The 25063-nt window shown below is 44.3% G+C and overlaps 2 protein-coding genes across 2 annotated transcripts; both read right to left on the reverse strand.

The window, feature by feature from the left end:
- Positions 1–7380: 7380 nt before the first annotated feature.
- On the reverse strand, positions 7381–15850 carry LOC308639609 (immunoglobulin superfamily member 1). The gene is made up of 13 exons (XM_081277864.1): positions 15608–15850; positions 15161–15281; positions 13192–13262; positions 13063–13095; positions 12394–12684; positions 11871–12149; positions 10789–11076; positions 9775–10062; positions 9300–9587; positions 8826–9113; positions 8433–8711; positions 7940–8063; positions 7381–7790 (listed from the first exon to the last, which is right to left on the reverse strand). The coding sequence occupies exons 1-13, from the start codon at positions 15618–15620 to the stop codon at positions 7655–7657; spliced, it is 2499 nt and encodes an 832-aa protein (XP_081133990.1). The 5' UTR covers positions 15621–15850; the 3' UTR covers positions 7381–7654.
- A 1288-nt stretch (positions 15851–17138) lies between these two features.
- Positions 17139–23006, reverse strand: LOC308639546 (immunoglobulin superfamily member 1-like; the record flags this gene model as incomplete). Its single annotated transcript, XM_081277752.1, has 6 exons — positions 22897–23006; positions 20527–20659; positions 20352–20378; positions 19678–19959; positions 19059–19346; positions 17139–17161 (listed from the first exon to the last, which is right to left on the reverse strand). Coding segments are annotated over exons 2-6 (657 nt in total), but the record flags the coding sequence as incomplete, so codon positions are not given.
- Between the last annotated feature and the right edge of the window lie 2057 nt (positions 23007–25063).

The following is a 25063-nucleotide window of genomic DNA, read 5'->3' on the forward strand; positions in this document are numbered from 1 at the left end:
CAACTATTCTGCCCAATTGGCATTCTGGGTTTTCTCAAAATAGCATAAAAACCCTATGGAACCAATTGCAGGGTAGATAATCTATATAAGTCTGAGATAAATTCTACCATTTAAGAAAATTGAAGAAGAGGATAGACAGCTTATCATCTAACACTGTTTCCTTCTGGTCTGTCTTGTAAGTTTGAATATCTCTGTTGGGAGTCTTCAAGGACTGCACATAAGGAGAAAGGTGCCAAAAGACTAAATAAAGCAATGATTTTTTTTTTCTCATAAAGCAAAGAGAATCTACTAATGCTCGCCTGGTGAGTTTGACGTCGATCTTCAGCAAACTTCTAGAATAGATTATTAGGAAGATGATTTCTGAGCCCTTAGAAAGAGATTTACTAATCACTAGAACCAGCATGGGTTCATTAAGAACAAGTCATGCCAGACTAAGCTCATTTCCTTTTGGATGGGCTTACAAGACAAAGCTGCAAAAATCATTTACCTGGGCTTCAAAGATCAGGACAAACACTTTTGTGATGTCCTGGAGAACACAGAGAAATGGGGGATGGCTGATAATATGGAGAGTTGAATGTTTCACTTGTTAAATGGGCATATACAAAATATATGGATTCAATGAATTATTGTAAACCCAGGAAGACACTTGGATAAGGATGAGATATTGACCAAGTGGGACTAAGACCAAGCTTGAAGGGATATTTGTATACATCTACAACAGAGAATAACAATTCTTATTGTTGTCATCATTTGGTCTTCTACTTAATAGTATTCTAATTATGGAACACCTTTACCTATTATGTTTTATTTCATCCTTACAACTTGCAAAATAAAAATAGTAATTATATCCATTTTACAGAAATGAAAATTAAAATTAAGGTTGTACTATTCAGTAATTTACCAAAAGGATGAAGAATTATGAAACTTAACATAAAAAACAACAACAACCACCCACAATTCTTACTCTGATGCAGTTCAGGCAAATACCAAATTGTATATTTCAGGTTCAAAATTAACTGCATCAACTCAGAGTGAAGGCAAGAATTATCAAGCAGTATTTCTAATAAAAGACATGGGGTTGACGCCAGTTATCTTCAAATCTAGAATAGGCCCACTTAGTATGAGTGTAGTGGGTTTACTAAATATGCTATTGAGATCACAGGGATATATTCATGAAAACATAATGCCTATCACATTGCAGGTGATAGTTTCTTTGTATCCAAAATACATCAGAGCATCTCTAAGATATCATTTTACACTGGATGCTCTATTTGAAGAAAATTGAGATGTTTTACTTGGAAAAGCAAAGAATTCAAGGAAAATTTTTGTGTTACACATTTTCTATGGGCCAATTGGCATAAAAGCTGATAGGAGGTGGCTCTCAAAACGTTAAAAATATTTCCCCATCATTCACAGGTACCTGATAATTGAAGGGGCAGTATGCAGCAAGACCTCCTGAATCTAGAAGTTTTCAAAAAGCAGAGGTTGATCAGACACTTTTTTGGCTTATTGTAGAAAGTTTATGCATTGTATCATCTCTGACAGCCCTTTAACTTCTAGGTCTATGTTCCTTAACTGTGTCTGCATGAAGATGGTCAAATACGTCTTTAGGTTATCAGTCAATGAATTACTCAGGACTCACGGCTAGGCCCAAAATGGAATGAAAGCTTGAATAATATCCTACAAATTAAGGGAACTTTGGCTACTTTTGGCAAGTTTCCTTCCACAGGCCATCCTTAGAGGATTTGTCTCAAGTTCAAAATTAATTCTGGCCCCTACTGTACATTCTGCTAGCTTATGAATTCATGTAGATTGTTCATGGATCTTTTGCATGTGGTGCCAAAGATGGCCTTCTGAAATAAGAAGGGATTTTTACCACAAAGTCATCCTTGGTAGGTCAGTAAATCATGTGAATGGCTTGAATTATTCCTTAATTCTTACCACAACCAATTGAAAACATGAGTCCAAGCCAGGATTCTATAGAGTTAATTTACCACATGGTATGATAGCTCTGGCTAAAAGTGCATTGTTGGGGGCAGGAAGTGGTTTCCAGAACATCTTTCTTCTCCAGGCCTGCTGCCACCAGTAATGGGGTTTCCTTTTCAGGGATTGCCCCAGAATGGAGACCATTTCATCACATTGGTTCCCTCCTCAGCTGGAGAATCAATTTCTCTCTCTTACAGAGGGAAGTTGAAAGAATTTGATGTACAGCAGAGCATGGAATCCTGTGAGGGAAGGGGAAAGATAAGAGAAACATTGGAGAAATGTACAAGTATTTCTTCTTAGTTAGTTTAGTGGTCAGCTTTCATAGTCAAGGAAGGAAAAAAGAAGGGGGACTGGAATGGATTTCCATAGGAGGTCCACTGGTTCAGTATTAGCAGTGGACAGTGAATTAGGCCAAGGCACCTCCTTCCCTTGAGAGTGCAAGGTCAGAATCTCACAGAAACCTGACACGGCATAGCTTAGTGGTTATAAACACAAACTATGGAGCCAGACAGCCTAGGCCCAAATTCTGTCCCTAACACTTGCTAGCTGTGTGACCCAGGCAGTTTGCTCAACTTCTATGTGCCTCCTTTTTCTCTTTTGTAAGAAGTGTGAATAATGTTAGTACCTATCTCATAGATTGGTTGTTAGGATTAATAAATTTAAAGCTCTTGAACAAAGCCTAACAAATATTAACTGAATATGTGTGTTGCTTAATAAAATAAATAAAAGAACCTGGTAGGAAGGTGGTCAATTTAGTAAATACGTACCTATATATCTACTATGTTGCAGATACTGTGTATCTGAGAGTTCCAGCTTGGAAGCAGGCAAAATTGAATTTTACTTCTGGCTGTGCCTTTATCTGGGAGCTGGTTGGCCTTAGGATTTAACCTCTTGGAGCCTCTGTTTCTCATGTGTAAAACATGGAAAATAATAAGGAGTCTCACGCAGGGTTGTTGTTAGGAGTAAATGAGATATTATCTATAGGTGTGACATATAAAAATGGGCTCAGTAAGTGGCAATATATGACTTTTGTAAGCTGGGACCTAGAAGACAAATCTTAACAGGAAAACATGCCAAATCTTACATTTTCGTTAAGAAATACAATTGAAAAATAACACATCACTTACAGTAGTAAAAGACAAGGAAGAATTAAATTGGCAAGAGCTTGTGTGAAAAAGAGCTGTGGGTTTTAGTTGACCACAAGTTTCCTATGAGCCAACAGTGTGATTTGGCTGCCTGAGGACTAATGTAATTCTAGATGGCATTAGTAAAAATGGTTAGTTGAGATGCCACAAAGTAATGATTTCACTGTTCTCTATACTGTGCTGGTCATATTGCTAAAGATATATGGGACTGTATTCTGCTTACAATGTTTCTGGATGGACAATGACAAATTCATTGACAAACTGTTCAGGAGTGGTGACCTGGGGTGGGAGGGATTGGAAAACTCTTTTATGAGAATGAGATGAAAATAATCCAGGGAGGGAAACACTAAACAAATATTTGAAGCAATTATTTTTTTTCTATTGGACATGATACAGAACATATCCTATACCCAATATGTCAGTGAATGCTGTTGTTTCTTTCCTCAAATTATAGCAATAATCCTGCCATTTCTCATTGCTTCTTTGGCTACCATCCTGGCCTCACACAGCCTTTCTTGCCAAGATTGTTGTAATCACCTCCTAGCACATCTCTGTTTCCACCCTTAACGCCTCAGTCTGTTCTTTCTCCACAGAGAAATCTGCATGGCCCGATTTAAATATAACTCCATTGGCTTCCTATTTCAATCAGCATGTAAGTCAAAGTCCTTACAAAGACCTCCAAGGTCTTTCTTGGCTCAGTTCCCATTACCTCTCAGACTTCATCTCCTTCTAACTCTCCTCCTTGCTTACTCTGCTCCGGGCCATGCCAGCCCACTTGCAGCTCCACAGAGCAGCCAGGCGTTGTCCTGTCTCAAGGCTTTTGCACCTGCTGTGACTTCTGGCCAGAACCCACTTTGCCTAGATATCTGCACAACTTGTTCCTTCACATCCCTTAAACCATAACTCAAATGTCACCTTCTCAGTGAGGTCTTCTCAACCACCCTTTGAAAATTGTGACAATTTACTTTACAAAATGTCTGTATCTCTCTTTCCTGCTCAGTTTTTCCAAATAGCATTTGTTACCATATAATTCCATATTTTTAACAATTATATTAATTATCTGTTTCCCACACTAGAAGGGCAGGAGTTGTCATTTCTTTTGCTCACTATTTTATACAGTGTTCACAAAAGCGTCTGCCATATAGAAGGCAACCAAAAAATATTTGTAGAATAAACATATATAAAACGGACAAAAGTACTGCTCTGGTTGAATCTAGCAGGAGTGGGGTAGGCATGAATTCTGCCATCTCTGGAGCTTGGATTATTGATAGTTGACAACATAAATGCATTTGCAAATAAATGTTCACCAAACTCTGATAGCACCAGTGTGTCTCATCAAATGGAAGGGAAATCTCCACTTTCCAAACTTTGTAGGAAGCAGATTTGCTCTGGGTTGCAACTTGTGGCAAAACTGGAGCCAGTGAGTAAGGAGGGAACACACACAGGCAGATAAAGGATCAATAGAACAATTTGAGATTTGCAAGGATCATAATGTGGTGAGCTTCCTGTCCCTGGAGGTGTACAAGAAGAAGCTACCTATCAGCTTTACTATAAAGAAGATCCTGTACCGGATGGGGAATTGAGCCACACTGCTTTGACAATCTTCATAGCTCTGAGATGTTGAAGCCAAAGGCGTGGAAATTTATATTTGTGTTCTAAAATTTAGGAGAAGTCTCCCTTTGATGTTTCTTTTTGGAGTTCCGGAAACAAATTCTCCTGTCATAGGTTCATTCCACCCTAATTGAGATTCCATTTCCCAGAAATTACCTGATGCTGGGCTGATGATTAGAGGCCAGCCAGGGGTAAAGGGACTGATTCCCATGGCAACCGGGTTGAAAAAACATACCATGTGGAGAATTGTCAGCAACAAGCTACGTTTGCATTATAAATAGATATTTAATTCATTGAGATGGTTTGTGACGACAACTGCATTATAAATAGATACTTAATTCATTGAGATGGCTCTGACAGCAAGTAGGAAGTTAAATCCCAAAGCCATTCTTTAAGTATTTCACAGTTAATTGACAACTGTTTGTTTCCTTCTAATACATATATAGAACTTGGTTCTGTAAGTGGAAGAACGATACACGTGAGTGGCTTTTTCAGAAAGCCAGCTAACATTTCAGTGTTACAATATTTCTATTTGTTTTTCTCTGAAAGGTTTATCAAACTTTTCTCTGATTGCCCGAGTATCTCTGTTTGACCCTCTTTGACACAAAAGACCCCAGGTTCAATGTCTGGATTTCACAAGTGTCTTTTTCTGTCATGTTTGTCTTTCCTTTATCCTGCTTTTCTGACTAGGAGATTTCTCTAAACTTTACTCCTTGGCTCTCCCATGGTTTCTTCCCATTTCTTTCTCCCTTGGTGAACAGCTAAAACAATCGAGAGATCACTTCCTAACTTGCACGGCCCTATCACTAGCCTTGACAATATACACTTTGAAACACCCGAAGATCAGAAAACAGAATCCGTCCTGATCAAAGGACTTTTATCCTAAAACCAAGGACCAAGGACGGGCCTCCTTCCAGTGTTCAAAATGTACAGCTTGATTGAGAGTTAGGGATGCAGAGTTTGAGGGCAGAGAGTGCTGTTCAGCACAAAGCAATAATTAGGCTTGGCTAAATTCAAATGTAAAAGCACTTTTAAATGCAATTTTTAGAACTGCTATAAGAAATTAGTATAAGCGACTAATAGAATCTCATCAAATGGAAATCAGAGTGGGACTTTGTACTTCTACATTCCAAAAAGCTTAATACAAATTAGTCTATAATACTCAGAGTGTTTCATTCTGTAAGGATTAAGGGAAATGGGATGCGATTTTTTCATTAACTTGCTGGGTAAATAAGCTTCCTAATGCAAGAATATAGGAGCTACTTTTTAAACTTTATTGTAACCAAGGATAAATAATGCACTGTGTGCAGAACCCTTGCACATTGTTCTAGTGAACAGTGTTTGCTTAGAATTAAACAGTGTTGAGAGTCAAGGAACTTTAGGGTCATGTTTGAAGGGGTCATGACCTCCTCTAGGTCCCATAGATCAATTCTTCTGAGGTCTTGAACAAGGTTCAAGGAACTAGGTAAGCCTCCTACCCCAGTTCAACCCACCTAATGTGTACTGAATTTCCACTCATGGGGTAAAGAACATGCTGATCCAGAGAGAGGTTAGTGTCCAAGAATGACAGCCAGCTCCCATTTGGGGTCCTGGAAGGAACATTAGGTGTTCTCCCACTCCAAACTACATGTCAGCCAGGCATGGTGGCACACACCTGTAATTCCAGCAGCTCGGGATGCTGAGGCAGTTCAAGGGGAGCCTCAGTAACTTATCGAGGCCCTAAGCAACTCAGTGAGACCCTGTCTTTAAATTTAAAAATATTTTTAAAAGGGCTAGGTATGTTTCTCAGTGGTTAACCCCATCTGGGTTCAATCTCCCATACAAAAACTAAAAAAACTAAAACAAAAAAGTACTCCCAAGCCGAGCATATTGGTGCATGGCTATAATCCCAGCAGCTCTGGAGGCAGAGGTGGGAGTTCAAAGCCAGCTTCAGCAATTTAGTGAGGCACTAAACAATTGAGTGAGACCCTGTCTCTAATAAAATGCAAAACAGGGCTAAATCTAGGGCTCAGTGGTTGAGTGCCCCTGAGTTCAATCCCTGGTACTGCCTCCCCCCCCCCAAAAAAAAAAAAAACAAACTCCCAAAACAACAAACTACCCATGTCACCTGCTTCCTTACTCCCTGAGTTCCCACCACTAGAAGTGCACACCTTTAGGGAACTGGGGCTGTCTTTAGAGTATTGTCTTTTATCAATTGTTCATACTTTATTAAAAGGGAATTAATATATACCCTATAATTGCTACTAAGTATCACAAAGCACAGTTTCAAAGTTCTACAGAGAGCCAACCCTGCTGTGTGAAAGCAGGTGTTCTAACATGGTGAATACAAGGTAACATTAGAGTTTGTCTTCAGGCTCAACTTGGACAGAACATTGCCATTCATTCATTCATTCATTCATTCATTTCAATAACGGGATGGAAGGACAGAAGAATACTTCTTTTGGTGACCACATCTCAAACCAAACTGAGTTGTGGAGCTGCCCCCCTGTTCCCCATCCGTCCTTGTACTCCTTTTTCTGTACTTGTAGCCCTGTGTCTTCTTTTTCTGCCATGGAGATCAGTTCCAATTCACCATTTCTGCTAAGTTATAAGTGGGCAACATACCAATAGAAGACTATTGCCATAGTTTTTGCAGTTATATAGTGAATACTCTCTTTATTCAGAAGAATACATTTTAATAGAATTCCATGCACCAGTGAATCAGTACAGTGAGGAGTTATAGGGGTAAGGAACCTCTCTTTGGGAAACATTTCATCCTGGTAGAGCTTGCAACTCCCAGAATCCCCTTCACCCGGCTCAGGTGATTAGAGGTCAAGGAGCAGTAGATAGGGTTGACACTCAGGGTAATCAGCTGGATTTCCAGGTCTCTGAGGGTAAAGGAAAGGAGAGGAAAGCTCTTGTAAAGGGGATTATTATATCGGGACTGGCAGTTCCACTGAGATTCCCTGAGAGGTTGAGGAGGGAGAGTTAGTAGTGGTGTCTGGTTCTCCTTCTTGGTTACACTCTTCAAGGACTATAGTCTGATCTCTTCCATCTGTCTCCGAGCCCCTGTGTAAAGAAAACGACATGAGCAAGGGAAGATTCAGAACAATGAGCCTGAATCCAAGTCACATGGTACAGCTCAGATCCTGGAGGAGTATTTGGACCATTGTCCAGCAGCTCTCAGCATCCAGAAGGAGCCGGAGATGAGCACTTACCTGGTTCGGAGTCGAGGCCACTTTTTCCACTCTATGGCTAGCACCACCCCCAAGGCTACCACAACCACCACAATCAGGCTACTTCGGACAATGTTACCCACGGTGCATTCTTGAGCAGCAGTCCCTGGTGTATATAAAAGAGCAGAATCAAAGGCCATGGAGGTTAGCAAGTGTATGTTCCCCCTGGATCTCCTGCTACCCCCTCACTCTAGCCTCCTCCAGAGCTACGTGGGAAGGGTGAGCAGAAGGGGTGATCAGTGGTGGCACATATGCCACTAAGGAAGATAGCTCTCCTTTCCTGGTGGGTAAGAGGCCTTGAAGGAGTCCTGAACTGATATCTCACCTCATCACCATCCTTAGGAGAAAGATGACATTTGAGGTTTCCAAATCTCAAGTCCCTCCTCTCTCCTGATTTGGATTGTCTCTAGAGAGGCAGTCCCTGAGATCTCAGGTGTGTCAGGCCAGGACCCTTAGAGAGGGATTATGCACTCACCTGCTGCTCCCACCAGCTCCAGGGAATCACTAGGCTCAGACCAGATATCAGGGAAGGCCTGGAGGCGGTAGCTGCAGCTATAGTTCCCAATGCCTTTTCCTTCCATGTTGTTGATGATAAAGTCACCATCCTCTGAGAATTGCTGAGGTGCTTCCTCACCCTCTTGTTCCAGGACAAATTCGACACCCGGAAGGGGGCCTCGGCACTGTAGGGTGATGTCCTTCCCTAGCTGGAACACAGTGCTGGGCCAGGCTGCCAGAGAGGGTTTAGGAGGTTTATCTGCAACCAAAAAGAACACAGAATTCAGAGAATTGATCCCGAACTCAGCCCGACCCTCTGTGAACTGCTAAAGCTACACAATCTAACAGCTTGCTTAAGTATCCAGGACCTTACCAGTCACCCAGATCTCCAGGGAGTCACTGTGATTTGAAGCAGCGAGGGGAGCAGAGTCCAAATAATAAACACAGCTATAGATCCCAGAATCTTCACCTCTCACCACTGGCATCCAGAAATCAGCCCTGTACCCATTTGGCCTCTGTTGCTCTAAGGGCTCTTGAGACCCTTCCTTCAGTAGGACAAATGTTGAGTCTGGCAGTTCCCCTTGACATTGAAGAGTGATATTTTCTCCAGGGGCCACCATGGGACCAGGCTGGACTAAGAGGCTGGGTTTGGGGAGCAAGCCTGGAAAAGATTAATGCTTGGTCAGAGACAAGAGGACACTATCCAGTGCATCACCCCTGGATTCTCTGATAAAAAGGAAAGATTATTGCTTGCCTTTCCTCCAGCTCTTTGAAAACTATTTCCCATGAACCAGTATATTCCCTCCTGTTTACACTCCCCTGCATGTTTCAGAGCACCAGCCCATACCTGTGACTATGAGTTCCAGGGTGTTGCTAGGCTGTATCTTGATAGAGCTGGTCCAGTCAGGGTGGTAGTAGCAGCTGTAACGCCCTAGGCTAGCACCAGATATATTGGTGATGGGAAATGCCCCATCGTTACTGGTGGATCCCCAGAGCTGCATTGAAGTGGGTCCAACTTCTTTGTGCAGAATGTACCCTACTCCATGGACAGGACCTTGGCACCAGAGAGTAACATTCTGCCCAATGGCGACCACAGAACTGGGCACAGCAAACAGCCATGGTTTGGGGAATGTGTCTAGAAAGAGAATAAAGGTGGATTGTGGTGAGTACAGCAACTTGTCCCTCCCTGAATTAACCCTTTATCTTTTTCCTGGATATAGTTGTTCCCCTCAAGCCTTAGTCTAACCTTTCAGGAAGGAGTACCCTCTTTAACTTGTGCTCTATTTATCTCTATCCCAGTCCCATATCTTGTTTGTCCTTACCAGTCACCCAGATCATAAGAGGCATACTGAGATATGAGCCCCTGTTGGACATGGTTGTCTCATAGTAAATACAGCTGTAGTTTCCAGAGTCCTCTGTGCTGACAGTATGGAGGAGGAAATCAGCTGAGTTCCCAGAGGCACTCTGGAACTGTATGGGAGCCTGGGTTCCCTCCTGCAAAAGGGCAAACCTCATGCCCTGGAAAATCCCTTGGCAGCGCAAGGTCACATTCTTCCCGGGAAGCACCACAGGTCCTGGCTGTGCCAGGAGAGTGGGTTTGGGGTAGAATTCTGAAATTAAAGAGATCACAACGTGAGAGAAGCCCACCCACTGTGCTGTGAAAATAGCTTTTATAGCCTTATCATAAGAAACAATGTTACCTAATGAAGAAAACACAATTCTACCAACTCAAAGATAATTATTTATATATTTTCCATTTATTTTTTCTAGATATGCCCATGTCCATGTAGCTATAAGTATTTACATAAATGGGATTCCACTGTCTTCACAGTTGGGTATTCTGATATTTTCATTTAATTTTATATTGTAAACATTTTCCTATGACGTTAAACAGCCTTTGAAAATTATCATTTGCAATGGCTGCCTAACATGCAGCTGACATTTCAAGGTCTTCTGTTCTCTTAAGGCCATCCAGCCCACCAATCTCTGACAAGCCCAGCTAAAGAAAAAGTGGACATTGAACCTAATGCTCAAGGCCAAGCCACAAAAAGATTTTAGAAATATGACAACTTGAGCTTTGCTCTAGGTTTGAAAATCCCCATCTGCCTCACTTCTTTCCTCAGAAGTGAATTATTTGCCTCTCCCCTCTCCTTTGTCTCTCCTTCCTGTAATAACATGAGCAGCTGTCCCACATGGACTGTTCACCATGTGCCAGGCGCTGTCCTAAGCACTTAGTGTCTTTTAGAAGGAACATTTCTTCCTCTCCCACTGACAGGCTTTCCACTTCACTGTCCTAGGGTGAGCACCACATCCACCAGGATTTCCCCCTTCCTAACCTGTCACCACCAGCTCCACAGGGTCACTAGGCTCAGACCAAATAGCAAAGTCATAATAGCGGCAACTGTAGTTCCCTCCATCACCAATGCCCACTGAATCGATCACAAAGTTAGCTGTATTGGCCCCTGGATTTGCCCAAGACCGGTCACTGGCTGCTATTTCATTGCCATCTTTGTAAAGAATAAAGGTCACGTGCTGGTGAGGGGTGGAGCAGTTGAAAGTCACTCGGGCACCAGGGGTGACCACAGGGCTGGTCAATGTCTTGAAGAAGGGCTTGGAGTACATTTCTAGAAAACACACACACACACACACACAAATAACACAAAACTGAATTAAGAAAAAAAGCAAATATTGGTTCTAGGAAGCTGCTCTGTTTTCAATTATGTGTTAATTCAGAAATAGGTGCATTTAAAAATCTTACATAGGTGAGTGCAGTGATAAACACCTGTAATCTTAGGAGGTTGAGGCAGGAGGATGGAAAGTTTGAGGCCAGCCCCAGCAACTTAGCAAGGCCTTGATCAACTTAGCAAGACCCTGTCTCAAATTTTTTAAATTATGTATATATGAAGGGCTGGGGGTGTGTGGCTTAGTGGGAAAGTGCCCTTGGGTTCAATCCCTAGTATCCCTAGTACCCCCCCCAAAAAAATATTACTCAGGGATCCATCACCCCCGTGTCTCATTGCCTCCATATGAGTCCTCACTGTCAATGGGGCAGGCAATGGACACTAGTGAAAAGTGCGAATTTTCACTGGGGCTTTGCTGGTTCTCTGAGCCTCAGTTTGCCTATTTGGACCAGAGGGGGGAAATAGTAGCTGCTCCACCTCCCTTGAAGATTTGCTCTACAGTTAAATGAGATAATTGATGGGAAAATAATTATAAAAATTAAATCACCCTCCACAAACCCAAGCTATTAATAACGATTATGGCTATTAATATCATGCAGCCAGAGGCCCTGGCACTCCCAGCGCCACGCCTGCCTAGCTCTAAGATTGGACACAGGCTCCTGGGACCGGCAGGAAAGTTTGCCCTGGGGAGAGGCTTTGCCTCCCCCTCCTCCCTCACACACCCTTTTCAGCTCTACCTTTTATGACAAGCTCCAGGGGCTCACTGGGCTCAGACCACTTAAAGGGGCGCTTTTCAGTGTGCATACGGCAGCTATAATTGCCTTCGTCTTTATCCTCCATTCTTTGGATTGTAAAGAAGGCTTCTCTCCCAACGGCACCAAGTTGCTGGACAGGTTCCTGTTCTCCCTCCTTATACAGAGCAAAACTCATGCCTGCCAGCCATCCTTTGCATCGGATTTGCAGTTCCCGGCCCCAAACTGGGGGAGCAGCAGAAATGACAGGTTTGGGGAGGATGTCTGGAAAACAAAATGGAGTGGGAAAGGAGTCAGAAGTTTGGAAGTGCTCAGATGGGACACTCAGAGTCACTTTGTCAGCAAAAAAGAAATCCATCCTGGGCTGGCCCTAGGCTCTTCCTGTCAGGCTCCTCTCACTCTCTTCCCCGCCCCTCCCCCATCCCAGGGCCCCTCCTCTCCTCCCTGCAGCACAAGAGTCCCAGGGTCACTGGGGATCACTCCAGGGGGATCCTTTGCCTTTTCTTACCTGTTCCCACCAGTTCAAGCGCCTCACTAGGCTCCGACACAGCCATTTCCTCCCATGAATGGCAGTGGTAACTCCCGGTGTGGCTCTGGGTCAGAGCGCCAAGGGGGAAAGCAGCCCGGACCTGCTCTGAGGCCGGGCGAGTTGCAATCCACCCAGTCCCGTCCTTCAGCAACACAAACTCCTTAGTTGAGCCAGAAGGGCTTCTGCACCAGAGGGTTAAGTTCTTCCACGGGGCCAGAGGGAAGTTTGTCTCTGCCCACAGCTCAGGCTTAGGGGTTGGCATGATTATTTCTAGAAACAGCAGAGTTAATGAAGCCATTCTCCCTCCTTCCTTTCCTTGCCATTGAACCCCCTGCCCAGATCACATTGCCCACCTCCCCTTTCGACCCCAAACCGAATCCTTTCCTTCCTTCCTTTCTTCCTCAGGTGCTGGGGAAGGGGGAATCTGATGTGTCAGTGGAGCCTCAGAAAAGTGCAGAAGCTTGGGGGAAATTTTGCAGGCAGAAAGGCAGAATTGGAGGCTGAATTTTGCCAGCAGCTTTAGCAAGTGCCCCTTCCTGGCTGTCCTTCCCTCCCAACCAGTCACTCCCTGGCCACTGACACTGACACTCTGTAGTTATTTCGGATCTCCAGAGAGGAATGTCCCAGTCTGGAGCAGGAAAAACTCACCAGTCTCTTCTGTCAATACCCCATTGCACAGTCCTGCAAAAGAAACTGCTGCCAGGGCTCTGCCCCCTCCTCCACAGGACTTCACCCCGGCCTTCTGCCCAGGCCCCTTCCCCACCCCCTTGTACTCACCACAGCAGAGAAGGGCAGTGATTATGAAGAGCATGGTGACCCCTTGAGCTGTTCCCAGCAACCAGGCTTCTCTAGCGAGACCAGAAAAGAGATGAGAGGAGTTGCTGGGATTAGGGGGAGGGCGGAGAGAAGGGGGCGGCAATTTATGTCATTGGCTTGCTCACTACCCAATGGGGATTGGGTAAGGCCAGGATAATGGGATATAATCTTTTCTGACATCGATGACTTTTCTTTTGGAGGGCCTAACTACCTATAAACCCCTTGCTCTTTCATGACCCAGATGCCCCCCTGCCCCTTTCCCTCACCCCAGCCTATATCATATGTCAGCTCCCCATGGCCTCTGATCAGACTGTTGCTGGAATTGAGATATCAAATGGGAAAATGCTTTTGTACCTGTAGTTCTCAGAACTCCTGCAGCTCAGTGTGATCGGCAGCTCTGGGTGGTGAGTGTGGGGTGGAGGGAGAGACCTTGAGTATTTCTGTGTCATCAAGTTTAAGTTTGGCAGCAGTTGTTATTATGGCAGTATTGGTCCTCAGACCGACCTGCCTCACCTGCCTTTGTTATGGAAGGGTTGCCTAGGCAGCCGTTGTGAATTACCAGAAGACTGTCAGTGCTGAGCTAAGCTTGTCAGAGAGTGGGATTCCCCTCCCCCTCCCATATTATGACAGTGCAGCAGTGTTGGAGTATGGGTCCTTTAGAATTACATGATATTAACCCAAAATCCATTTGACACTTTCTATTTAGAAAACACTGATGCACCCAGCTCCTTCCTGATGAGGAAAACATGCTTTTGTAGCTGTTTTCTCTGAAATCAGATTTCTGATCTTATTCTTTGATTCAATGCTCCTAGACTGGGGTCAGGGCACATGAAGCTACATTTTTTTCTAACTCCTGGCTTGGGGGTTATCTTTATGTGCATGAGACTCAGGACAGAATCTGAACCAAAGGAGAGTTGAACCTCACTGAAACTTTTGGAAAACTCAAAGAGTGGTGGTTTTTGCAGAAGCCTTTGGTGTCGCCCCCTCTTGGTACCCAAACATTCTACCCCGCAGATCCCAGCGGAAAACACAGACACACATAATCATAGTCATCATCCATTGTGTATTGAATACTCCCAGACACACAAAGGTCTATGATCACAGTGGCAGAGGGGTACAGCCAGAAGCAGAGGGAAGAGGAAGAGAGCAAAGCATTCAGGAGGTGACGCCCCCACTGGTCTGGAGCTGCCATTTCTCTTCTCATTCTCAAGCGGAGTAGCCAGAGACAAGCCACAGGGATCAAGGAGAGAGGTGAATAGCCCAGAGGACACCGAAGGATCAAAGGAAGTAGCAGGAGAATCTGTTTGGCTTGTCATTTTGAGGGTCAGATGAGACAGTCTGACTCCCTGGCTCCATCCATTGCCTCATCAGATGCCTATTCAGGTTAAGACTGTATTCCCAGGATGCTCTGCACAGGTGTTTGGAGGCCAGAGTGGCAGAGAGACAGGTTTCTAAGGCAACTAGGATGGGCCGCAAGGCTCTTTAGCCCTTGAGAGTTAGGGGTAAGGGTGCAGAGTTGAGGTGGGAGTGGATAAGAACCTGGGAGACAGGCAGCATGGCTTGTTAATAAGAGAAAAAGTTCAGATCAAGTTTAAAGAGAGAAACATTAATCATGCAGAGGGACAGGGTGGTTTGTGGGTTTGGTCATTCTCAGAAGGGATAGGGTTAGTGAATGTGGTTCTGATAGCTTCTCCAGCCTCTGAGAATTATGCATTTCTCCACCCTCTGGCTTGGGCGATGACCCCTCTGTGAGGTGAAAGAGAAACAGCTGGAGTGAGAAGGTCTTGTTTCCTAAACCCAGAAGATGGGGGGGGGGATACATAAGGTGTGCCCCTGTGCCTTGTTTCAAATAGGGTGTAACCAGTTTCTGAGACTTGGGGATCTTGGACTGAACTTGGGCAGGAAACAGGGTCTGGGGCCAGATAGTTACCTGATTCTGAGTCTCCGACACTTCCACCTTATCCACAGTACTACCACCAGCAAGGCGACAAGCTGCACAATTAGGGACAACCTGATAGCTTCATTCAGAACGTAATTCCAGGTGAGAAAGCCTGTGACCAGAGAAGACCAGAAGCAGGGGCCTTGATGGAGACAGGGACAGGTACATGAATATATTCATGGGGGGAATGCGGAGCAGATTACTGAGAGTGCTTCTGTGGGGGAAGGTAAGGAAAAAGTGAACTTCTTTTTCATGGGAACTTTGGAAGTTCCTGCTCTCTGCCTTTGAATGATTGTTAGACCACCCCCAGGGGAAGGGTGCCCAAATCCATGGGCCCTGACTTCAAAGTTCCCGAGTCCCCTTTTCATATCTTTCTGGGCACTGCTCTGAGATCCCAGAATTATGAAGGGGCGTTCCTGTGAATAGTTATCCTCTCACCTGCTGGCCCCATCAGCTTCAGAGGCTCACTACGATGAGACCAGATGTTAGGATGTGCCTCTACACGATAGCTGCAACTGTAGGTGCCTATGCCTTTCCCTTCAACATTAGTAATGATGAAGTCACCATCCGCTGAGAATTTTTGGAATTTTTCTTTTTCTTCCCATTCCAGAGAAAATTCAAGTACTGGATGAGATACTCGACACTGAAGGGTGATGGCCTTGCCTAGCTTGAACACAGTGCTGGGCCAAGCTGATAAGGTAGGTTTAGGGGGCTTATCTGAAACCAATCCAGAGATGAGAGTTAGAAGTAACCTTGCACTCAACACCCTCTTCCCCACCAGAAGTTTATAAGCTGCCCATTTGATTATCTCTTCCTTTCCATTTCCACTTGATCAGTGGCTTCAAAATTTGACCATGTACTAGAATTCTTATGCTATCACCTGGGTGCTCTAACACTCATGGTTTCTATCTTCAATGAGGAAGAAGTCATATCTGTAAGCTTCTTCTGGACTAAAGGACAATACTTTTTTCCTGGGGTTGCAGTGGGGTTGGGCCATGTTGAGAGGTTAGGGCTTAAGGAACAAACCTGGGAGAGAAGGCCCCTAAAGGATTTGGAGAAAGTTCTATACCACCCTCATAATATGTTTATCCTTGGCTCATAGCTCCAGGAGAGTGCAAAGGGCCACTAGCTTCTTCTTAGAACACTGTAATGGTGATAGAAACAAATAGGTTGGTGATAAAAACAGTTGTTAGCACTTGCCTACAACCACAAGCTCCACAGAGTTGTGTGTTGCCATCTTAATCGAGGTCTTCCAGGGGAGAAGATAGTGGCAGCTATAGATGCCACTATCACTGTAGGTCACATTGTTCAGGAAGAATGATTTGGTATCATTGATGCTGGTGGCATCCAATAACTGAAGAGGTTTGTCTTCTCCTTTCTTATAGAGTGCAAGCCCCACTCCATCCACTTGTCCTTGACAGCGCAGGCTCACATTCTGACCCATTTGGACCACAGGACTGGGCTGAGCAAGTAGCCGGGTCTTGGGGAAAGAGTCTAGGACAAAATGTAAATATAAAGAACTATACAGTCTAACTCCCCCCACCCCGAATTTACCCTTGGTAAATACTGACCCAAGCCCAGTTACACAAATACTCCTCTTTTCACCACTGTTAGCCCTGGCTGCATGACTAGGCTCTCCAGGGGGCCTAGAAGGAGTTTTATATCCTTAGCCCCTACCATATGTTCCATAGCATACCCCTCTCTTACCAGTCACCCAGATTTTCAGGATATCACTAAGGAGTGAACCCCTGTATGACCCATCATAGTAAAAACAGAGGTAATGTCCAGAATCTTGGCTCTTCAGGGACTGGAAGAAGAAGTGTGCCTCGTTTTTTATTGGCTTCTTATGGTAAAAGGACTTCTCCAAGTCTTCAAGCTTCATTAAAGCAAAGGTCATGCCATAGATTGGCCCTTGGCACCTGAGATTCAGGCTTTCCCCAGGTGCCATCATGGGCCCCGGATAGGCTGTCAGAGTTGGTTTGGGGTAGAGTCCTAAAAAGGGAAGAGACCCTGAAGTTAGAAGTGGAATGATTCTTCCCTATTTTTATTTTCCTAGTTTCTTTGGATAATAAGTGGTAACTGAAATTTGTCCTTTTCTCCCTTTCTTCCTTGGATCTCTGCTTCCTCTAGGCCACAGTCAGGGTAGGTTCACCCACGCCCCTTCCCTCTCACAAGACTATCAGCTCCACTGAGCTCTGATCTTGTGTAGGTGTGTGTCTCAGTGCAATATCTACATCCATAATTCCTTGCATCTTCAGGTACCTGAAATGACAAATGTAGCTCTTCCAACCACCTGCAAAACCAAACCTCTGAAAATGACTGATTCCATCTTTGTAGAGCATGAATATAGAATAATATTAAGGAGAGCTTTTTAACACATTAAGCCCACTTAAGATCCTACTTCCAACATAGGTTTGGAGGAGGTGGATAAGGAGGGTTTAGTCAGTAAGTCTGCAAACCAACAAAATCTCTGTTAATGGAGTCCCACCCCCATTTCCATGAATTCTTCTTCCAAAATGATTGAACTATAAAAGATCAAATTTCACTCCCATACCACCCCTTACCCCACCCCAAACCCAGGTACACCCACTTAAATGGATCAGCTTTGTCATACTTTCATGGAGCATTTAAGAGGTGTCAGGCATCAGATAATTCTAGGAGTACAAGGGTTAAGAAGGCACCATCACTACTAGCAAAAAGTTCATGGACTAGTGGGGATACTAGTGGAGGATTCTGGTGAACAGGTAACTACAGTAGTGTGTGTTAGTGGAATCTGTGCTGGAAGGGCTTGTGTACAAACATTGATACACACAGTTCAAACAGACAGTGCTTTGTTCTTTGATCCTCAATAAAAAGCTATACTAATATAATGGTAATATCTACCATTTATTGAGAACTCATATGCCAGGCACTGTACAAATATTATACTTAGGCAAATCCTCACAACAACCCTGTGAGGTAGGCATTTTTCTTATATCAATTTTGCAGATTAGGAAACTGAGGCACAGAGAGGAATCATACAATAGGTTGGATAGATATTGTTATCTAATTTTAAAGTGGAGGAAACCAAAGCACAGAGAACTGAAGTGAGTCACTCAAAATCACTCAGGGAGGCAGTGTCAGAGGTGAAACTAAGAATCAGGGTTATTACTTCTAAGTCCAGGGCACTTTGTGTAGCACCCACAGTTTTCTCCCAAGTCTATTTAGCTTGATGGAGGGGACTAAAGCAAAAGTGAACAATTCCATATAAAAGCATCCAGGCCATTGGGGCTGGAATATGTGTCTGGCATTTGGATACTTGGGGAGCCCTCTTCTGTGTCTAGAGCTTGGTGCCATCTTACTGGCTCTATTGATATGGGGCTGAAATAATTTATCAAGCCATTTCTAAAATGCAATCTCTCACTTTTTTCACTTGTCTTGTTTGTTTTTAATCATCAACAATAGCAATTTTTTCTATTAACTACACTTAAAAATAACAATTGCAAAAAATAATTTAAAAATCAGTTTATAAATTTAAATTTAGATTTAAAAATTGGTTTATAAGACTGCAGTAGCAGTGCCTGGCACATTAGGTGCTCAATAAATACTGAACAAATAAATGAATGCATAATATTCAACAAGTAGAGAAAGTACAAAGCTATGATGAAAGTTTCTGGGCAGTTGGCTGGGCTCACTCACTAGCCAAATAATTGGCTCCCATCCATCTGCCTTGCAGCGTGTGTGATTCTAATTTACATTATATCTTAGTAAAATGTCAGATGACTCTACCTCATGAACCTTGCAGGGTGTAGGAACTAGTTGAGGAAAGTAAAACCAGAAACCCTGGCTCAACCAGCCATGATCCCTGGGATAATAATTGTAAGATGCCAGCAGCCATGGCCACACCCACCTGCTACAACCAGCTTCAGGGGGTTGCTGGGCTCTGACCACAGAGTGGGGAGCATCTGGATGTGAGTGCGGCAGATGTAAACTCCTTCGTTCTCAGGTGTCATGTTGTCAATGGAGAATATGGCCATTGTCCCGGTTGGGACTTGGTAATCCACTGGCTCTGCGTATCCCTCTTTAAACAGCATGAACACCAAATCCTGTAGCCAGCCATGGCAGAGGATGTTAACATTGCATCCAGGAATAGGTGGGGTCTCAGCCTGGATCCAAAAGATGGGCTTAGGTAGCTGGCCTGAAAGAAAAAAAAATGAACTGGAATTAGGTAGAACAAGGATAGTGCTGCCTGGAGAGCTGCAGAGGAGAGCTCTACTTTAAATAAGGCTTCCTTGCATGATCCTTATTTGCTACCCCTCCTTCCCCCACTTCTGTTCCAGAGTCTATACCTTTGCCACCGTGCATTGCCTAATACAGAGTAGGTACTTATTTACTAACTGTGGAATGCATGTTTCCGTGCATTTGACATAAGTGAATGAATGAATTAAACAAACCCTGCCCTGGAAAATCAGGATCTGAATCCCAGGAGTTGGAGGTTATTCATGAGTATGTATCTCTGTCTTTTTTACCTGGTGCCTCTAGCTCTAGAACTTTACTGGGCTTTGACCAGCCTGTTTCCTTCCAGTAGCAGCACCTGTAAAGACCTGTATTGGACTCAGTAAGGGCACCTAAGAAGAATGAAACTTGAAAGGTCTTGTAGGAAGGGCGGATCCAGGTCATCTGTGTCTTATCCTTCAGCAGCAGGAATTTGCTTGATATCCGAGAGGGGCTTCTGCACCAAAGTGTGATGTTCTCCCAAGGAGCCTGGGGGTAGTTGGACTCGATCCACAGATCCGGTTGAGGTTCCATTCCTGTCATTCCCAAAGATCATAAAGATGTGAGCAGTCAGCCCTCTCCAACCCATAAAGTAGCCCACAATGTAACTCAAAACTAGCTCCAAGCCAGATCCCTCCTTTTGCCTTTCCTTGGGGGCAGGAGTGTCTGCTTATGTGGGACCCCAGGATATTTGTTCAAGGAATCGAAAATGAGTTGGGGAGTACAGTGCTTTCCTTTGCATCTGAGATAATGCTCTTCATTTTTTTTTTCCTTGTGGGAAACCAAGGCATAAAGGGAGAGGCTCTGATTCCCAAGCAGCTCATCTATCTTTGGGATCTCAAGGCAGTTATGTTCAGGGTCACGCAGGCAGGACAATGTCTTTGGATCCTATGGGAAAGAAGGGACCTGAGGGGTGGGATTCACTTACCTATCGGTGTCTTCCCTAGACTCAGCCCTAAAAAAAGAGATTATGGGTGAATTAGAGCCCCTCTGTCCCCACTCTTCCCTCCAACCTTAATATTCTCCTCTCCCTCCCAGAGATACATGCTCACAGGGGTACCTATGATGAAGTCACTTGCCCCTCAACCCTTCCTTGTACTCACGAATGCAAAAGAGCAAGATGAGGAATGTCCGTAGCATGGTGGCCCCCTCCCCTGGTCTGTCCTGGATTGTGGGGCCTCTGGTGCTGGTCGGCACCCTGAGTCTCCGATTTTGCTCCTCAGTATGTAGTAGGATCTAAAAGCAAAACTGTTTTTACACAGGGGACTTGTTATGCTTCTCAAAGTTTAGTATAAACCACTGAATTCACTCAACAACCCTTCATTCTACTCCCTCACAGGCACGCAGGATATTACAAAGCTACCTGCTTCATCCTCTCCTTGCCCTTACTTTTCACCTGCCCATCTCCTCACTGTCATTTTTGTAGAAATTTCTACTTGTCCCTGGGATCTCAGAGGCTCAGAAGGTGGCCTAATGTAAGCCTGCAGAAGCCCCATGGAATGAAGGAGATGGGAGATATAGTCACCTTTTCAGATCCTTTGTTCAGAGAGTCTCTCTCTCTCTCTCTCTCTCTCTCTCTCTCTCTCTCTCTCTCTCTCCAACAACTTAGCAAAAAAGGCATTACTACCATCCCCATTTGGTTGATAAGGAAAATGATGTTATTCATTCACCAAAGTCAAAAGTTACTAAATATTCAAGCCAAAATTCAAATCCATGTTTAACTTCAAGGCCTATGCTCCCCTCTCATCCTCCCTCAACCCTCCAACCTAATGTTATGAAGACATTCTCTTCTCATTAGTATCTTTTACCCCCCAATTCTCAATCCTTAAGTAGGAAAATCAAACTGATTACACTTAATTAATATAAGGTATAAATGATTCATTGCCCACCCATAACTTCTAAGCAGTTTTTATCACTGCCCTAAGGAAAACGGAAGTGTTAGAAATTTTAGGAAATACCACAAGGATGTTTGAGTGCAGGGAGGCCTTCTGATTTTTCCCGAAGTCATTATGGACTACAGGCCCTGCATAAGGTGAACCCCTAAGCCTTTGTGTCTCTCCCCTTCCCCAAGAGTAAACTTCACCAAGCAGAAGTTGTGTACCCACCCCCACAAACTCAGGCTAATTCTCCTCTACTAAATTTCTATTCAGAGTCTGAGATCTCCTGCTGTTTAATCAGAACTCAGTGGAGTAGGGTAGTGGTGGCTCCAGAACAGAGAAAGGGACTAATTTTGCTTTTCCAACTGACTCTGGGACCTCAGCCTCTAACTTGGTCCAGTGCTGACATTCAGCAGAATGGAGGAACAGGAAGAGAGGAAGATTCTTTTTCAAAACCTCTGGACTAGAGACTAGGTGGACAGTGAGAGATCCAAGAAGGCAGTGCTTCATTTTTCATTTCTCACTTTGTATTGAAGGAGGCTTAATTTACCCTCTCTGAACTTTTCTTACCTGTTAAATGGGGGAATTATCTACCTAGTATTGCTATTGTGGTAGATTAGAGAATATACATATTGTGTCAGCACATAGTGGACATTTTGTGTTAAAAGGTGATTATTTTTTTTCTTCTTTCCAAAGGGATGTCCAAATGGTGTAGGACCCTGAAGATGCTCTTCCTCTCTCAGTTCCTGCAGCCCCTTGTTCCCACTTTTGAGGGCCAGGCCAAGGCTTGGATGCCACCCTGTTGCTTTGTTCCCCTGGGGCACTGGGCCAGGATCTATTGGGGGAAGCCAGGTTCTACTGCCAAGGGAAAGGTTTGACCTGGGATTCTACCCAGGAAATGCCATCTGAGGCTCCAGCCTTTACACGTGGACCCCCAAATCAGGGTCTTCACTTCCTGGGGGCTTGAGTGGATTCAGGAAACCTGGGCTTCTCAGAATAATTGACCATTCCTCAATCACTGAGGAAACTATATCATTTATATCGAGCCAAAATGATTAATCTTATGCTCAGGGAACATGGCAACAGCCCTAAGCTTCAGGTTAATTGGCCACGCCCATTTTTGCCCTTTTACCCCCCCACCCCCACCCCCAACTTGGGCTGTTTAACCATTTTACCCTCTCTTTCTACTCCACCCCAAGCACTTTCCCCCCACCCTTAGGCAGCACCGCAGTGCTTTTGAGGGTGACATACCCGAAATTTCTAATGGCTCGCCCCCTGCATAGCTTTGAGGGCTCCAGCAATCAAAGGGGTTGGGCTCGGCGGGGTGCCGGTTGCATGCTCCGCTGAGGGTTGGGAGGGAAGACTGAGAAGGAAAAGGGAAGATATCTACAGTGCCCAGAGATTCTCAGCGAGGCAGGGCTGGGATCCGGGGAGGGAAGGAGAAAGGCAGGGATGAAGGGGGTAGGGGGACAAACTGAGGAGCAGTTTACAGCAATTAATTACAGTAAGGAGACTCTTTCGGGGTTTTGTTTAGGATCTGGTGGCCAGTAATTAATCTTCAGCCACTGGACTATGCGCTCATTTGCAGGTACTTACGGTAGTTGAAGGCCCGCTCCGATGCTGGAGATTCTCCAGTGAGCTCCTCCAGATGCAGCAAACTGCCCGGCATGAGAAGAGCTGTCTAAGGACAGCCTCTCAGGCTCCGAGCCCCGCCTCCCCTCTCCCCCGCCCGCTGCTGGCCCGCCCCAACCTCCGCACCTCCTTCTCTGGGCTCCGCGAGCCCACCTCCGCCAACTCTGCCTAGCACCTGCAGTCCTCTGGCGACCGGAATATATACGCCCCTCCCAGCTCCCCGCCTCTCTGCTGACTCCCTGCAGAGGTTGCCCAGCCAAACTCAGGCCCCTGCCCCCTGCCTGTCGCTCAGAGTCTCATTGGGTCACCGTATCCTGGAGGGGGAGATGGCCAGCTCTTAAGTCAGCCAGAGCTGTAGATCCTCCTCGCCAGCTCTCAATTGCCATTAAAGGGCTCTCATATATTCCTGGGCTCATTTAGTGCCCCAGGGGTTCAGAAACATCGCTACCATGGTTTAGATGCCTACTATGTGCCCCCGACCCCTGAGCATCTGTTTATCTCTAAGCTTCACAACCCTGCAAGATAAGTGTTTCTTCCCTCAGTTTTACAGATGAGGAAACTGAAGCTCAGAGAGGGTTAAGTAACTTGGACAATCTTCAAAGTCCAGCTTGGGATAAAAGCCCAGGCTTTAGAGACATACAAATTTAGATTTCAGTTCAGGTTCCACATTCAATAGCTGTGTGACCTCAAGCAAGTGAATTACATTCTCTGAATCCCAGTTTCCCTGTTTTTAAAATAAGACAAGACAGCCTAGTTCATAAGACTTTAATGAGATAACATAAGTAAAACTCACAACAGAGTAGGTCCAGCACAGTAGGTACTTACTAAATGGTAGCTGTTGCTGCTACTAATAGTAGTAAGCATTGTTAATCTGCAAAGCCTTCCTCAACTTTCTTAGAGCAACATGAATTTGATAATATAGAACAAACTTTCATGAATTGTTGAACATGAAATACCTTTTAACATGATAATGTATGGATGAGGCACTAACCAAAAGCTCTTGACATATAACATGTGATAGGATTAAACTCAATGGACTCACAGACCAATTGATTAGCAATATGTACCTCACAAACCAATGGGTTAAAAAATAGCCAAACATTTCTTTATATGCATGTGCCTTTTTTAACCTTCATAAAAGATTATGGGTTATCTAATGAAAAATACCTTAATTTGGGGCTGGGGATGTAACTCTGTTGGCAGAGCTCTTGCCTAGCATGCACAAGGGCCTGGGTTCAATCCCCAGCAGCACCATAAATAAATAAATAAATAACTGCTCCTTCTTTAAAAAAAAATAACTTAAAAATACCAGAAAACTATGTGAAAAATAAAGTAGGGCTTTTTTAATGTGCCAGTTGAACAATGTATCTTCATGCATCAGGTGACACCAATTATGGCTTCCTGGCATTCTCCCACATACCATTATGCACTGTAGATTATTGTGTACTGATTAGAATAGCCATATGAATATAAATATGTGTTTCTGGGAAAGTTATTTTACTTCTCCAAGCTTCATTTGCTTGTTTGTAAAATGAAGATAAAAATTGTACTTACTATCATGCAGGGTTTTGGGTCGGATGGAATAAAAACTGCCCTCTAAACCACTACCATAGGGCCTGAGTCACAGCAAGCAGCCATGAATTCAACAAGTTTGTTGGGTACTTTCTTTGTGGCAGGCATTGTTTTGGATGCTGACAATTCAGAGAGGATGCTGGTTGCTTCTCAAGAGTCTGCAGTCTAAGGATAACTGGTGATAGAGAATGAGTAGGAGGCAGCCAGAGAAGGAGGTGCTTTGAGAGTCAAAGAGGACTGCAGTAGGAACGGCCAGCAAGGAAGGCACAACAGTATGTTTGCGCAGAACTGCAAGCAGTTTGCTGTTACTATATGTCTAAACCAGGGTGGTGTTAATGGAGGAAGAAAGGGGAGCAAGGGTTTCCAAAATATGGAGAGGCAAAATTGGACAAACTTGATGTTTGTTTGGAACAGAGTAGTGACAGTTATTATCTGTCAGAGTGAAAGTATCCGTGATGATTGATTTTCAAAATATTTATATAGAAATCACTATAATAGTACTTTATAAATCTGAACTCATTTAATTTCCATAGCAACGTTATGGAGAAGCCATCATTTT

Source organism: Spermophilus citellus (genome assembly GCF_964194105.1).
Source record: "Spermophilus citellus genome assembly, chromosome: X".
NCBI classification, from domain to species: domain Eukaryota; kingdom Metazoa; phylum Chordata; class Mammalia; order Rodentia; family Sciuridae; genus Spermophilus; species Spermophilus citellus.

Coding starts and splice junctions, on each gene's coding strand:
- LOC308639609 (XM_081277864.1), bottom strand. Junction 9,588..9,774: donor TCTTATGATCTGGGTGACTG/GTAAGGACAAAC, acceptor TTCTCTTTCTAG/ACACATTCCCCAAACCATGG. Junction 9,114..9,299: donor CCTGGAACTCATAGTCACAG/GTATGGGCTGGT, acceptor AATCTTTTCCAG/GCTTGCTCCCCAAACCCAGC.